Genomic DNA, 16742 nt, shown 5'->3' with positions numbered 1-16742 from the left:
TGTGAGTGTTTGGAGTGTGCCTGTGGAAGAGTGTGTGTGCGCGCACTGGTCAGTCAGTGAGTATGAGTCGCTTATAAAGGGCAGAGATTTAGTCTCAGGACTGAGCCGTGGTTGTGAATTTGGGAATCTGCCTGGGTGTCAGAGGGTGAAGCGTGGGATCCCGGGGAGTCTCTGGTCAGAGAAAGTGCAGGAAGGCCGAACACATTTAATACGGTCACTCACAGCGGTCTTCCCGGAGCTCTAAGATGCAACCTTTTTGCTAAGAGTTGGGAGTTAAGACAGATGCTGGTTGTCGTGGAAATGTAGATACCAAGTCAAGGTCCCAGCTGCGTTCCTGCAGCTCTTGGACCCTTTCAGGAGTAGAATTTTCTCCTTTTGTCTCCCACCTTCTGCTATCGAGGACCCTCGGTGTCAATAATAATGAGTTCCTAATCTCATTTGTGATAGATCCCTGAGTAGCCTGGAGTAGCCCCCCTTTTCACGCGTCTGTTTTGAGTTCTGGGGGTGGGATGTCCCCCTAGGATGGATAGGTGGATGGATGGCAACCGATGCTGCATCCCTTGCTGTGGCCGGCAGGGGGCAGCAGTTGGCAGCAGAGGGCGGCCCAGCGCGGGGAGGAGAAGAAGGTGGAGAGCTGCGGCGGGCCGAGACTTTAAATCGCCTTCATTTCCCCCAAATCCTTCCTTTTCCTCTCCTCCCCCAGGCCGGCGGGGAGGCAGCTTCCACCGCCCTCCGCGCGCGTTCGCCCGGCCTTGCTCTGCCTCCAGAGACCGTTAGCGGCCCGCCTCCAAAAGTTTGATCATCTCTCTCTGCCTTTTCTTGCTTCTTCCTTTTCGGTGGAAGCAGAAAAAGAGCAAGCAGGGGCGAGCGCGGTTCCGGCAGTCCTGGGACCATGGGCCTGGCGCGGGCGACCGCGGGGCTGGGGCCGTGCTGTCCGCCTGCTCCGGCGCTCCTGGGCGCAGGGCTGCGCTGGGGGTGCGCCGGCAGCGCGCTTTGAGCCGGTCTGGCGCGGCGCGGCGGGGGGCTGGCGGCCCCATGGGGCGCGCCCACACTTGCCCCCCGGGCTCGGGAGCATGAAGTAGGGGCCTGCCATGGGCACGGGATCGGCGAGGGGGGCCCGAGGCACAGCGGCGACAGGATGCGGGGGGTGAGTACAATCTCAGGGTTGCCCCCGATTCAGCTTCCTGCGACTCGGATGTGCACAAGAGTCTGGGGTTCCCCGCCACTCCGGGCGCTCGCAGAGGAACGTCAGCTTCCTGTAGCTTCCTGCGCCTCCGCCAGGCGAAATGCCAAGGGTTAACGGGGGCTGCGCCCCCCAGGCCGAGCTGCACCGTTCCTTTGGGGCAAGGGCCAGCAGGGGAGGGTCCGCCGCAGAGCCAGCCAGAGATCCGAAGTGGGGTCTAGTGGCAGTGCCCAGAGTGGCGGGCAGGGGGCAGGGGCAGGGATAGGAGGAGAGAGTCTCGGTGTCTGCAGGTCGAAAGCTTACAGGGCTCTAGTTCCTCCGTCCTGTGAGTCAAGTTTGTAGGTCTTCAGGTCCGGGCGTCTGCTCCTGGCTCAGTTTCTGGTTCTGCACGTTCCTGCGTTTCCTAACCTCTCTGCCTGTGAAAGTGTCTGCTTTGGTCTGCGTACCTCAGACTTCCCAGCTTCTCCCGGGAAGCCTGCAGTTCCTGTCCCTCTCCTAAGCAGCGAGCAGCGAGGAGTGAGAAAGTCAGCTTGTGGGAGCGGAAAGGCCCTGGGAGATCACCAAGTCCAACCTCCTTGTACAGATGAGGGAACCGCGGCCAGAGAGGGGCCGGGAATCTCCAGGGCGGGGCCGCACACAGCTGGCACCCTGCGGTTGGGATTCCCAGCTTGTGCTGAAGTTGTAAGAGAGAGTGAGGGATCCAGTCACTATGTGTGGGTGTGTGTGGGAGAACATGGTCCAGAGGGGCCCTTTGGACTACAGCTAAGCACAGGGCTTGTCCATCCTGCTGGGACTCTTGGGCTCCCAGGAGAGGTTGGCTGGAGTTGTAGTACCGCCCACCCTCTCAGGAAACGCCCCTTTGAGCTGGAGCCAGGGTGATGAGTCCCCCCCATGTCTTGGAAAAAGCTGGCTGTTTGAGATTCCCCCACTCCCCCACCACACGCATTCGTATACACAGGGCACTAGTGAGCACACTGGTGACTCATTTTCTCCGGGAGACCCTGTGCCAGGGCAGATGCCAGCGGTTGGGCAGTGTGGTCGTGCCAGAGATCACCCCCTCCCCCAAACGGGGCTAAAGCTTGAGGAAAGCAAGCAGTACCAAAGCCTCCCTGACTTTCTGACCATATGTCACCAAGTGCCTACCCAACTTGGTTTCAGTAGGCCTTCCAGCTTTGCCCTACCCTCTCTCCTTCTTGTCCTTCCTTGCTTCTGCATTGAGAACCCTCCTTCCTGGGCATCCGTAGGCCCTGCTGCTCTTGGGTGAATACTGAGCTCTGGGACCTTCGTTGAAATAACCTATTGTCAATACCTTCCCTTGTCTCTGCTTGCGTCCCAACATACTCTCCTGATATCTTGTTGGCAGTTTCTTTCTTCTGATCTCAGTGCCCAGGGACCTTCTATATGTCCCCATGGTCTGGCCTGGTCTGACATGCAGAGGAGCCGTCATGGATGGCAGGGAAACAGTCCTGGGCTCACTTCAGTGGGAAGCAGACTCTGGTGCAGAGCGTAGGAGGCAATTTGAGTTCAAGTCCACTGTACTGTGTGTGTGCTTGGCCGGGCCCGCCACCCCTCTGCTTCTCCTTTCTATATCAATAAGGTGAGCTCCCACCCTCCGAGCAGGCAAGGAGCCCTCCCAGCTGGCAAGCATTTCTTTGAAAGTTAAAGAAGCATGCTCACGAAGGGCTCTGAACATGACCTGGCATATAGTAGGTGTTCAGTAAACCACAGCTGCTATTTGTATCTGTGCTTGCTGCTTTGTGAATGGGTATGAGTCAATGGGAAAGTTCTGGACCGTATCCTGTCCAGACAAATGACGTGTGTGTGTGTGTGTGTGTGTGTGTGTGTGTGTGTGTGTGTGTGTGTGTGTGTGCGTGTGCGCGTGTGTTCCCAATGGAGGAGGTGGAAGGTGTGGAGAAGGACCAGGGTGTGGCTGTCTTGGGCACACAAGGTCTGCTAAGGCCACAGAAGCAGGTGGGACAGGGACAGACTCATGCCCTTCCCAGCCAGCCCTGGCATCACTCAGTTCATGGTAGGGCAGCTGGAGACAGCCTCCACACAGCTGCCATCCTCAGAGCTTCCTGTGTCTTCTGGGCTTGGGGACCTTGGACTTCTCTGAATGCTGAATCTGGGGTGGACTTCTCAGTCTCCAGTGTTTCCAGGAAACAGGTATGGAGGACAGCCGTCCAGATAGAAGGCAGCTTCTTGCCAAATCTCTAAGCAGGAACATCCGTGTGTGGCAAGCTAGCAATCTGGGAATTGGCCTTATGAATTGATCTTTCAGATACCTTGGAGCCCCTCTGTGGCCAAGCCAAGGGCTATGAGGCGGTAATGAAAACAGAAGTCAGGGAGAACAAAGCTGGGAGCCAGTGAAGCCACCAGCATTATTAACAGTAGCCTAAACAGCACTGGAACAGTAGTCACGCTCGCTGCCGGGCCTCCTCCCTTCCGCAGCCAACTTTCCAGGCTAGAACTTACTCATAGAGATGGCTCTGGGGCTCCTGCTTGCCTCTCTAGTCCTGCCGAGAAAGCTGAAACTCTGGTCCCCAGCAAGTAGCAAGTCTGTAAAAGTATTCACTTTCTTCTCTAGGGAAAACAAATAAAATGTAGGTCTGTTTTGACTGGCTGTGTGGCTCTGGGCAAGTCCCTTCTCTCTGGGCTCTTGTTAACTATCTCTCCAAAAGGATTGGGTAGGGGTAGAATCCGGTCCCTCGGGATCTTCAAGGCCCTTCTCTCACTGAGATGGGCTGGATACTGGGAAGTTTGTGCCGCCAATGTGCACAGAAACCCAACCCCAGAAAATCAGCTGCATTAGTGACAGTTTTCTGGGGCTTGGCCTTAGGCAGCCGAACGGCACAAGGCAACGGGATTCCATCCCCAGAGTCTTCCCTCTGACCGTTGAGAACTTAGTAGTGTACTCTCATCTGGCCTCTTGGGTGCCCATAACTACAGCCACAGATGAGTTGGGACACATGTGGCTCTTGTGCCTTCTCTCGCTCACCTGGTGTCCCTCTGTCATTTGGAAAACATCCAAGACAGGTGCAGGTGACATAGCATTGGCAGACTTAAGGTGAGGACAGGTGCCAGGAGTCAGGGGTGCAGCTTCTTGAATGTCGAACTTCTGGGAACTTTTGGAATATAGGCCTGGTGGGGAAGCCGTCTAAGCTTGGATGCGGGGGTTGGCTCTTCCCCATGCTGCCTGGGCACTGTTTCTTAGTGTACCTTCCTGAATGGGGATATATTATGGGAAATGCACAAGGTGCCTTTGAAGGGAAGGACCTGCCCTTGCTAGGTGTAGGCTTCTCTGTCAAAGAAAACCAAGTAGCCTGTTCCCACTTCCCAGGACCACTGGGGCTGCCTGTGGCTTTTGAGAGGCAGCCATGGCAGAAGGCAGACTCAGTGTGCCTGGGAACTTTTGACTACTAGCTGTTAACCTCAGTGAGAGGGGACATCTGGCCCCAGGAGAGAGGAGAGTTCCTAGCAATGACTAAAGACTGGAAAGGGTGAAGAAGGGCCTGGAAGAAGGTAGAACCAGGGAGGGAATCTTTGGGAAGACACTCGCATGTCAAGAGTCCTGCTATAACACATGGTCCCCCATTCACTACAGAGACATGTGACAGTCTACCTCTCACCGGCTATACTTGAGTCACATGTGCCTTTCTGAACTAGTGACTGTGTGATCGGTATCCATGCAGTGCTGGAACTCCATGGGAGGGTGAGCCCGGTGGTGTGTTACACAGTGCTGACATCACGCATGCTCTTGATTATAACTCCCACTAGATTTGAAGTAGGGAGATCTGGCAGGGAAGGAGCCAAGAGTTGCAGACAGCGGCCCTGGCTTTCCTGTACTGCCCTGTTCTCCAGGCACACGCCAGCCTGGTTTTACTCTTGGTAGAGGAACCTAGGCAGCGTGCCCCAGCCAGAGCCCTTACCATTTACCACTCACCACTCACCCAGTTCAGCTTCCAGTGCCATCTCTGCTATCTCTGGCCACGGGCCCCAGCTTTCCATCCACCCTCCTGAGGATCCTCCCACCCTGAGTGGCTTGGGTGTCCCAGTGGCTGCTCCCACAGGAAGATGGAATATAATCAGTGGTAGCAGTGAGGGAGGTGAGGCAACCAGTGAGGGAGGGCTTCTCTGGTTGAGCCAGGGCAGCCCTTGAATACATGAGCCAGTTTAATTCCCACATCTGGTTTGCAAGCAAAGGTGTGACAGTCCGCGCTGCATAGGATCAGAAGAGTTCAGGAAGGTGTAGTGAATCATCTGGTGTCACACAGCCTGGAAGTCATAGGTAACCAGATTTGCTCCTGGGAAGGCTTGGCTCTGCCTCCCAACCCCTGTTTTCTTCTATCATAACGAAGTGTGATGAACTGTGTCTGAGCCCTGAGAAGGGCTCTCTTCTCCTGGCACCTTGAGTATACCAGTCATCCAAGCAGACTTTGTATTTTCCATCTGCCTTTTATCTTTGGCTCTATTATTTGTTGCCCAGAGCCCAGGGAGGCTTGCCCTGAACTTCTGAGGCTGTAATGCAGAAGGAGACACTGAGTGGAGGGGCCGGACTCTAGATCGTCCGACATCTAGCATAGAGCTTTGGACCCCTCTGTGAAGAGCAAAGCTTGCCGGGGTGCTGGGCTGGGGATCCAGAGTCACTCTGATTGGCACTTAAAGGCTACGCCTTGCCTCTGGACTCTAGGATGAGACCGGGATGGAAGGGAACTGAGCTAGACCATCCCTCCTGGCTCCCTAGCCGGATCTGGGTGGGAGGATGAGAGCTAATGCTGTATGCATTTGTGTCTGCCTGTCTCTAGGGGATTCCTCTTCGCCTGGATCTTGGTCTCATTTGCCTGTCATCTGGCCTCCACCCAAGGAGCTCCTGAAGGTAACTCTCTCTTTTCTTTGTCCAGTGGGAGACAAAGGAGGGCGGAAGAGAATTCGAGAACTCAGGTTGCAGACATCCACACCATTAGCTGGAATGCATAGGCTCAGTTTTCCCATCCAGAGAATGGAGCCAACCATAGGCCCAACCCCTTGGAGTCTGTGAGGGGTGGGAAAGGCTGAATGCAGGACTCTCCTCCTGTTCCCAAGAGTCTGATCCCAAAGAGTGCTTCCTTTGCCTCACTCTGGTAGATTTCTTAAGAACCACTGCTAGGGAACATGGAGGCAGCATTGTCTTTGCCCATGCCTGGCATCCCCATACCCTTGGCTTTTGTTGTCCCTGGGGAGCTGTCCAGGCATTGATGGGCTAGCCTCCTCACTCCCCATAGAAACTCAGACTCTCCCATATCTGGGCCAAATGGACAGCACATCTCTTAAATTAATTGCCCTTCCCTCCTTTGTGCCTGCCACATTCTGGGGCAGACAGCAGGCACCTCAGGAGTCCCCATGGCCTGGTTTGGCCACTGAGTGGGAATTGTACCCCTGGGAGGTAAGGGCCATGCCCGGAAGGGACTTTGCTGCCCAGCAACATTTGCTCATGTGTCATATTTTCCAAGCTTGTGGAACAGCTGTCCAGAGTCCTGAGTCAGGCAGGGGGTGGGAGCGACCGGAGCTGTACCGAGCCAGGTTTATGTAATAAAGGCATCTTGCTGGAGCCAGCTGGCCAGCCTTAGTGCACCCTGGCGCAGGCCCTCACTCGGTTCATTCCGTGTCCCCTGTCTCTTCCTCCCGGTGGGATTCTACATGCAGCTCTGCTTTGCCCCCTGTCTAATCCAAATAGCTTCAGAACGTGTGGGGTGATGGCTGGGACCCTGAGCTTGGGTCCCAAGGTTCCAGTCCAGCTGTGAGCTGCACAGCAGCCTGGGTAAATTATTGTTAGCCTAATCTGCGGGCACCCATCTGCCATCTTGGCACTTGAGGAAGAGGCAGGAAGCTTCCAAGTATGAGCCATGTAGTGAAACCTGGCCTCAAAAATCCAGAGGGTTATTATTAGCTCTAATTCATGTGTGTAACATAGCTAGGCTAGTTCCTGCCTGAGTTCAGGGTGGTTGACACATGAACATGGTAGGCATGTTCAGTTTTGTTCTTGTCAGCTGTGATTTTGTTCATCTGAAAGGTCCAGGGAGCACTGTCTTCTACAGTGGGTGGGAACTTCAGGAGTCACTGTCCTTGCTTTAACAGCTTCAGGGATTCCCCACTTTGAAAGGCATCTGGGGATGAATGGGGAGCAGTCCAATGTGAGGTCCGTCCTGGCCAGCTGTGTCTCTCCTGGGGTTGGCCACCTGGCGGGAGGCCTGGCATGGAGAGAAGGGTGTGTGCCAAGAGCAGGCCTGAGAAATGCTCAGCGCTGTGGGGTGTGCAGGTGGCTTTCCTCCCTCGCTAAATGTCTCCTCCCGCTTAAGGTTGTTTATAGTGAATAGATTTTATGATAAGACAGTCTTGTAACTAAAACCAGTAAGATCTGCTAAGAGAATCATAAGTAATGTTTTGATTTAGCTTAGAGTAGGGGACTGGCAGGTCTGAGAAAGGATAGGAAGGCGGGACTATGGGTGATAAAGAAGGACCTCGGCTTCTACAGAAGAGAGTCTTCCTATAAGCTATGGGTACAGCACCCTGGGGGTGCAGAAATCTTAGAACATTGGAAGCCTATTATTCTGTCTGAGGTTTATAGGCAGAGAAACTAAGGCTCGAAGATGAGGAAGAGACTCAGGCAAGGCTTGGGCGAGAATGAACATATAGGTGCTCCTCATGGCCCCATCCTTTGGTCCCTCCATCTCTGCCCATCTATACATGTCTGTCTTTCTCTCCATCCATCCATCTATCCATCCATCCACCCACCCACCCACCCATCTGTCTGCTCACGGTTTTCAGCTGGGAGTCAGATAGATGTCATGTGCTGGATTCAGGCTCCAGCGTGACCTATGTTCTGGACACAGGGCAATAAGGAGAGAACATTCGACATGTACCATTAAACCCTCAAGGCTTCTGACCTAGACATCAACCCAGATAGAAGTTTTAGAGATAGCTGGAAGTTCCAGAGGCACTTGGTAGCCCCTGGCAGAGGTCAAGGTCAGGAGCCAACTTTTGTAAATAGATACTGGCAGTTCAGAGAGCTAAAGATGATCAGATAACCCAGAGAAGTGGGTCAGGATGCCGTTCCATGAACATGAGGCTACATGGTATAAAAACTTGTCTCTAAAGCACCCAAGAGATTGTTAGATCTAATGCATGCATACAGTAGGGATCATTGAGTTTTTCTGCCTCGAAGATGGTTGAGAGAACCCGGTTTACATGCATGGAGAGAACATCTGAATTTGTTCTTTTTAAAACCCTTCTTTTGCTCTAGGAAGCCCCATCAATGTAATTACTAAGGATAGGAATGGACTAGACCATGGACAGATGTCTGTGTGCTTGACTGGAGACTGGAGATTGCATGGGTACATTGTTTTTACCTCTGCCACTCAGGAGGAAGGCTCAGTAAAGTTTTAGCTCCCTCTGAGAGCAGAAAACAGCTCCTCAGCCTGCTCCAGCCAGAGACTCAGGGTGGGAAGGTGTGCCTCTGAGGAGGTGGTGAGACCAGCTAGCTTCTCTGAACATCCTGACTGAGTTCCAGTGCTTCCTGAAAGTAGAGAAGGGTGTCTCTTGGTCTGAGGTGTTTGGTGAATATCATTATCTTTGATGACAGCGGTTGTCATTTGAAAGTACTTACTGTTAGTCCTTTTACCACAAAGGCATTTATTTGCTAATCTCAACGTCCTTTCCCAGTGGGTCCTATGATATGACCCCATCTGACAGGTGGGAAGTCTGAGGTTCTAGGGCCACAGGGTTAGGGGGTAGTAGAGCTGGGATGTGGTTCCAGGAAGGACTTGGGAGGGCAGGCAGGAGCATGAAGCCCAACCCTGGGATACAAGGTTGCAGTATGTTACAGATGGCTGCAATGTGACACCTCAACCTGGGGTAGGGCTCTGTGAAGGAAAACGAGCCGATTACCAGGCAACTGCTTGTAGCCCTGACTGGAGCAGGCTCTTACCATCTTCTCTTATCCCTCCCAGATGTGGATGTCCTCCAGCGGCTGGGCCTCAGCTGGACGAAAGCTGGGGGTGGCCGGAGCCCCGCACCCCCTGGTGTCATTCCTTTCCCGTCTGGCTTCATCTTCACACAGCGGGCCAAGCTGCAGGCCCCTACTGCCAATGTCCTTCCCACCACCCTGGGGCGGGAGCTGGCATTGGTGTTGAGCCTCTGTTCGCACCGTGTGAACCATGCCTTCCTCTTCGCCATCCACAGCAGGAAACACAGGCTGCAGCTGGGTCTGCAGTTCCTCCCTGGCAGGACTCTCGTCCACCTGGGACCTCGGCAATCTGTGGCCTTCGACTTGGATGTGCATGATGGGCGCTGGCACCACCTGGCCCTAGAGTTGCGTGGTCGCACGGTCACATTGGTGACAGCCTGTGGGCAGCACAGGGTACCTGTTCCGCTGCCTTCCCGTAGGGACTCCATGCTTGACCCCCAGGGCTCCTTTCTCTTGGGGAAGATGAACCCCCGCGCTGTCCAGTTTGAAGGTGCACTCTGTCAGTTCAGCATCCATCCCGTGGCGCAGGTCGCTCACAATTACTGTGCCCACCTGAGAGAACGGTGCCGACAGGTGGACACGTATGGTCCCCAGGTGGGAGCCCTCTTTCCCTGGGACTCTGGCCCAGCCTTTGCTTTGCATCCTGAACCAGCCTTGCTTGGTCTGGGGAACCTGACCAGAAACCCAGCAACCCTAGGGTCCAGGCCTGTAAGCAGGGGACTCATGGTGACTATGGCTCCTGCCGTGCCCACCAAGCCCCTAAGGATGGTCCACCAAGATGTCTCCAAACACGGCTCTTCTCAGACACCATTGGTCCCTGCCAAACAGTCAGCCAGAAAAACACCTTCCCCCTCCCCTTCAGCTGCTCTGGCTAATTCCACCAGGGTTTTTCATTCAGCTCCTGCCCAGCCACGACAGATCACAGCTACTAGCCCCACCAAACGTCCCCCGACCAAGCCTTCTGTTTCTTCCCTTTCAGTTACCCCCATGAAAAGTCCCCAGGCAATCCAGAAAGCAGGTCCCCCTTCATTCTCAAAGCCCATTCCAACCACCCAGAAGCCAACACCCCTCACCTCCCACCCATCACCCTCCAAAGTCTCTAGTGCCACTGTGAGGCCTGTCCAGAAGACTTTCATGACACCCCAACCTCCAACCCCCAGCCCCCAGGCCCTGCACCCTACTACTGGCTTACCTAAGAAGTTCACTATCCCCACAGTAGCAAAACCTCAGTCCAAGATGACCAGTTGGGCCAGCAAGCCAGTCTTGGCCCTCACCAATGTCCCTAAGGCTCTTGAGCAAACTGTTGTGGCCCAGTCCTCTGTTTCCTATCTGGGCTCTCAGACACTGGCTACAGCCCTCCCTCCTCTGGGTGTTGGAAATTCTAGAATGATGCCTTCCACACGTGACTCTACTTCAACTCCTGCTAGAAGCAAGAAAATCACAGGATTGGAAGCTTCCAAGAAAACCAGACATAAGAGCAGCCCCCGGAAGCCCATACCTCTCAGCTCTGGGAAGACAGCCAGGGATGCTTCACCAAGAGACCTGACAACCAAGCCTAGCCAGCTGTCCACTCCAGCCCTGGTCCTTGCCCCAGCCCACCTCCTGTCCTCCAGCCCCCAGCCAACCAGCAGCAGCTTTTCTTTCTTCCACCTGCCGGAACCTACACCTTTCCTGATGCTGATGGGGCCTCCTGGCTCCAAGGGAGACTGTGGCTTGCCGGTAAGACTGGGTAGGGTCCGCATGCTACTTGGTACATAAGTGGTTGGCTGGGGCAGTTTGGTTCAAGAGAACACCCCCTGGTAAGGGTGAGGAGGAAAAGAGCTACTAGGGGCAGGGAGCTAGTTAGGGCCACAACTCCTTGGCCTTACTGTCTTAGTCATATATCCTAGGGCAGAATTGTGAGCCAGATAGGAAACGGGACTGGGGCACAACAGTTTGCTGAAGAGCTTTAGGGACATTGGTGCGGATCAAGACCGGCTTGCTGGCCCAACTGGTCATTGGAGCAACTCTGTAGAAGTCCCTGGGTTTTAGCTAACTCATGCCTAACCCAATACAAGAGTCTTGTGGCTTCAGAAACACCATAGATAACAGACCTAGGTCACCAGAGCGAGCCAAGAAACAGCTTCTCCTGTGGCCCTGCTGCTGGCCTGTGTGCCTGTCTGGGAGCTGTGGACAGAAGTCATGGATGAGTAGCTTGGGATGTGTTTTGCTTGGCACACGCGGTTTTCTTTTTATGAAATCTAGTAGTTACTGATGTTGACAAAGTGGGAGGGGTCAAAGGAAAGTCTTGTCCACTGGGCTCGCCTGGAGGGTGGGAGGGGTGGTGGCTGTCAGGTGCAAGCTTCCCACCTGCCCTTCCTGTCCATATGCTTTACCTGGCTGGCATCCTGACTTGATTACCCAGCCCTAGTCAAGGAGTTGAGGATGAGGAAAGATCTTGTGGGTCAGGGCGAGCAAGGAAAAGACAAAGAAAAGACATAGCATGTGCAGGGGCTTGCCTGGGACTGTATCCAGGGCCAATGACCTTCCCTAGCTGAAGGCCAGTTCACCCAGGCAGGTAGTAGTAGGATAGGGGTTCTAGAAGGTTTAATCCCCTGCTCCGACCTTGGCAATGGCCACCGTTCAGTGGTTGCTTCCTCCTCAGAGCCAGGTCTCCCACTGGGCTTTGGGTTTGAGGGTCAGGCACCTTGCAATGTGGAGACAGTGGCAGATGCTGGGACTTCCTGGGACTTGCAAACATGCTTAATGAGTTTTAATAATCATTAGGAATAATATTTACCCAGCCCGTCTCCAAAGGGACGGAGTCTGCTCATTATAACCATATTTCGAAGCTTATGGAAATAGTGTGCATTACTCCGCAGTTAGGTCAGCACTTGGCTCAAGTTTCCGCTGTGCTCCAATCGGCAGTCTGGAGGCGGGGCACCAAAGGACCTGGAGAACAAGACAGGGAACCTTTGCACCCACCTGAACTGGGTGCTCTTGGCTCGGACTGCTCTGCATACTGAGCTGTTCACTCCAGGGCCCTGGAGCACAGGGCTGGAGGAGGTGAACCACCCTCGAGACAAAGAGTCCCGACTCTGGCTCTGTGGCACACCACAGCTGAATGAAGGAAGCCAGCCACTCTCTCTCTCTCTCAGCAGGCCAGGAGTGGAGAGAATACAGGGCCACGTTTGCGGGGTGTGGAGGGGTGTGGGAATGGAGGTCATGGGGATATGAACACACATCCTACCCTCTCATCTCTCCTATCTACAGGACCTGGGCACGGCAAGGGGGTGGGGGGGCTATGCTTCCTGGGTATTGGGATGCAGAGATCCAGGTTCAAATCCTGATTCTGCTCCATACTTCCTCTGAGCTGGCTCTGTAGCATGGGGCAGTTGCTTCTACCTCTCAAGTCGAGGAAGTGTCATAGGAAGGAAGCCAGTACGACTGTCTCCTTGAGTACAGCAACTGGGGAATTCTCTCACTCTTCTCAAGGGTTGGAATCCCTTCTAGGACCGGCATTGGCGAGCAGTGGCTGGGGAGGCTATGGTCGGCATGTGTCATGGTTCTCAGGTGGGGCAATTGTCTAAGCCCAGGATTTGGGTCACAGAATATCATGGAACTGCATGCCCAGGAACCTGCTGTTCTCAGCCAATGCTTGTATTTCTTGTGTCCTTGGGGAGATCAGGCCAAGACATAAACCGCAGTCCTCAGTGGAGATCTCTGACATGAATGTGATCCTTGCAAAAACCAGGTTATCCCGATTCCCAGGCCAGGATCCTTTAGGTCAAACATAACCTCCCCCCATCAAAGGCATGACAGGGTTATGTGGACTGAAGAAACATACATGCTTTGTATTCTAAAAAAAAAAAAAAAAAAAAAAAAACTAACCCTTTTTATTCTTACCCCAAGTGGTGATAAAATTTCTAGTTGCTTTGTGCTGTGTGAGCTCAGGCAGATCACTTAGCTTCTCTGAGCTGTAGTTTCTGCGGACTGGGGATACAGTAAGACTTACTGCTCTGTAGATTCAGGAGGAACTTGTTGAAGGTTTGGGCGGCGTAGGAGAAGCCAGCAGGGGCTTGCAACCACGGCTGTTACCTGTCAAACCCTGGTGACCTCCACGTGGAAGGGACAGGAAAGGTGTTACCAGTATCCATCCAGAACTGCACTCCTGCGCCCGACTTTCGTCACAAAGTAGTGAGTGTACAGAAGGGAAGGTACCGCTCTCCCTGCAGGCAGCCTCTTGCGGTCTTCCAGTGACTGGGCCCCACTAGAAGAAGGAGCGTGAAGAAGCCAGGGATGCAAGCTTTGGAAGTTGACTCTTGGGGAGCAGAGGAGCTTCGGGGGCCAAAAGAGTCTGCCTGGAGTATACATATGGACTTAGAAAATGGTTTATTATATTCCCATTTTGTGGCTAGACACACTGAGACTGGAGGAATGGAGGGGTGTGGTCACTCATTCAGGACCACACAGCTGTGTTCCCAAGGAGAAGGTACATCCCAGACCAGAGCTCAGTGCTCTGCAGACACCTATGGCCTCACCAAGGGACAGGCACAGAATAGGGTCCCAGGTCATTGTTTAGGTCACCCACACAGAGCACTCAGACTTGTACTCTAGACCCAGGCCTATAGAATGTCTCCCTATTTGCTGGTTGCCAGGGGAGATGGCAGCAGGTCTGACTCTGTGCAGAGCTCTACTGCATCTGGCACAAGGGGGACAGGCGGTTCTTATTCAAGAGCAGGATCCCCTTGGACCAGCAACAGGAGGTCAGGACAGCAGGGGAAACCCGCAGGGCCATTTCATGTTTCCATGGCTCTGAGTGTGTGCATGCACCCCAGCCCAGGCCTCCTGCACTCCCTGGACAGAGACAGGCCTGCGGCCCCCACCCCTCCCCCACTCGAGCCCTCTCAGAGGCCTCCTTGTTTCCAGTGTGGAGTGGAAAAATCCCACCCCAGCTCATGATTCATTGGGCTCCCCCGCTCAGGCTGTGGGCCTGGAAAGAAACAGCCACGTTTTCCACTGTGCAAAGGCAGGCACTCGCTCAGATGAAGCAGAGGGGCCAGGGCACCCACCATTACCCGAGCCAACAAAGTGAACACTGGGCATGCCAGGAGCTTGGCTGAAGCTGGCCTGGGTGGCCGTGGCCCAGGTCCCTGGCTGGTGTGCTGGAGGTGGTAGCTACGTCTCACCTGGGGGCCCAGATTGCTGTGTCAAGAACCAGGCCGTAGGCTGGCCTTACCAAGATGAGCTATAGAAGCCGAGTTGCCCTGGGGTGTGCTGAATAGATGTGTTAGATGAGGTCAGGTTCTGGAAATGTCAGGAATATGCCTCCAGGCTTCCGTAGTTGTAGCCTCATCAGGGCCTGACTTTCTGGCCAATGGGAATGGTCTCATTAAGGGGTTTAGGTCAGGCCACAGTCCAGCACTGACTGTGAAGAAGTTGCCCAGGGTGGAAAATCAAACCCAGGGGTCCTGTTCACCTTCTGCTCTCTGCTAGCTGTGTGGCCTCTCTTTGCATCTCTGAGCTGTTTCTGATTCTTTTTTAACCCACTGGAAGGGCTCCGGAGACCTACAGCTGTGCACTTCCCTCCAATCGTGGGTCACCTGCCTGGGAGAATTGAGCCAAGGAGGCGGGCCTACTCGCAAAAAGACACCACTCTCCCCAAAACAGTAGCAAGGGGCGTGTGTAGCTTAAGCTGCCGAATGGGGAAATCCCAGGGGGGTTGCCTAGCAGAAATAACAACTCATGCTATTTGAGCATCAACGTCATGCCAGGCACGGGGATTAGCACATTTTATAGATTATCTGTGGCGACGAGCTATTATTATCCTCATTGGGCAGCCGTGGAAACCCGGGTTTGGAGAGGGAGACAAAACAGCTGGCACAAAGCCACCTCTGAGTGGCAGCAGGGTGCTGTGCCCGTGCAAGCTTCAACCTAAGCTGTGCCTCTGGAGAGGAAGACCGTCTGGACCCAGTCCCAAATCCATGTGGACTGGGGGTGGGGGTGGTACTGTCAGCTTGGCTGCAGGCACCCAGAGGCTCAGAGCAAGCTGGGACTTGCCTGAGGCCACACTGTGCTCCTCCTTCCTCTCATAGGGCTGTCCAGTGACCAGTGACTAACTGGTGCTATCTCACTGTCTGGATCTGGGTTATGGATCTTGGGGACAGAAAGCCCCGGAGTGTTCACAGGCCATCGCGCCAAGCTGAGCTGAGCCGACCCATGCTGCCCAGTGTGAGAGTGCAATCTGTTGCCAGCCACAATGAACTCAGTTTTTAACACTGATCCTAACTCTGGGCAGGGAACCTGGAATCTCGTGGATGGTTATTTGAAACAAATGAATTCCCAGGCCTCACACTCCTAGAAAGCCTGGCTTCCTTTGAGGGGTTTGGACTCAGTCTCTTGCATGCACGTTTGCTAATCTCATTTTCTTCTTTGGGGTGGAAGAAACGGGTCATCAGTTACTACATGCATTTGAATGGGGGAAGCTGGGACCCGGGCAGGAGGAAGTCCCAGCATGCTGTGCAAAAATCAGAATGCAAACAAAGTTCGCTGTTCACTGCCTGCTTTCCTGCAAAGGGAGCTGAGATGAGAGCATGCAGGTGTATCAATGCTTCACAGCCAGGCCTTTCCGGGTGCAAAGTGAGCCATTAAGTGTTGTTGAACAAGAACATGTCTGGGGATTAGCCTGGGAGACTGAGGCAGAGAGAGTTATGGGGGTTTGTTGCAAGTTCCTAGGAAGCTGATGATGCTGGACCCCGTGGAAACAGATGGGTGTTTCAGTGCAGGCTCTGTGGTCAATAAGGCAGTAGACACATACTCTTTGTCTTTAAGTAATCCTACAAGGACCTTTGCCCTGACACAGGCCAGGCTGTCAATGGCCATACCAACAGCTGTGAGTGGCAGCGAGGCCATTTGAAGTCAAGCCCAGCTGTTTCAAAGCCTCTGCGTGTGACCTTTGTGCTACACTGTCCCTCGGGCAGGCGGGCGCAAGGATGCTTGGTGTGACCTTGGCTAAGTCCCTTCTCTGCCCTGGCTCTGCAGAGAACTTGGCTGAGCCCAGGGTTTGCCTGCTGTTTTGTGTTATCAGACGTTTGGCGGAGCCCTGGGGGTAGGATGACTCATTTTCTGTGTTAGTGCCTTTGAGGGGACTGCCATTAGCCAAGGGAGCCAGGCTTGCAAACAGATATTTCCCCAAAGAAAAAAGAAGAGAGAAAGGGTCAAGAAGGCTTCCTGGAGGAGATGACATCCTAACATGTTAACTGAGCGATAAAAGGCAAGGCTTCGCCAATGGGAAAGAGCCCCAATGAGCATGGGTTCCCCAAGACAGAGGACTCAGGGAACTCTTCATAGCTGTGGACTTCTGTGTGGGATTGTTGTATTTTCTGCTGTGTCTTACACTATTCTTACTTCCTCTTTAAGGGCCCCCCTGGGCTTCCAGGATTACCTGGATCTCCGGGTCCACGAGGTCCTCGGGTAAGTGACTGTGCGTGCTGGGTGTCTTTTGGGCATCTGGATGACCCTTCAGTTTGCATTCCATTGCTCATGATGCCCAAGTTTGCTGTGATCCACATACCTTTC

General features: G+C 54.0%; 1 protein-coding gene across 1 annotated transcript in view; it reads left to right on the top strand.

Moving 5' to 3' along the window:
• Positions 1-666: 666 nt before the first annotated feature.
• Positions 667-16742, top strand: part of Col27a1 (collagen type XXVII alpha 1 chain) — a 119096-nt gene continuing 103020 nt past the window's right edge. The window contains 4 exon segments of the mRNA XM_032903081.1: positions 667-975; positions 5989-6059; positions 9169-10904; positions 16584-16637. Of these exon segments, the coding sequence (XP_032758972.1) occupies positions 893-975; positions 5989-6059; positions 9169-10904; positions 16584-16637 (1944 nt within the window). The 5' untranslated portion in view covers positions 667-892.

The sequence above is a fragment of the Rattus rattus genome, chromosome 1 (assembly GCF_011064425.1).
Source record: "Rattus rattus isolate New Zealand chromosome 1, Rrattus_CSIRO_v1, whole genome shotgun sequence".
NCBI lineage: Eukaryota > Metazoa > Chordata > Mammalia > Rodentia > Muridae > Rattus > Rattus rattus.
Note: the sequence above shows the minus strand (reverse complement) of the source record. Positions and strands in the feature narration are given on the sequence as shown.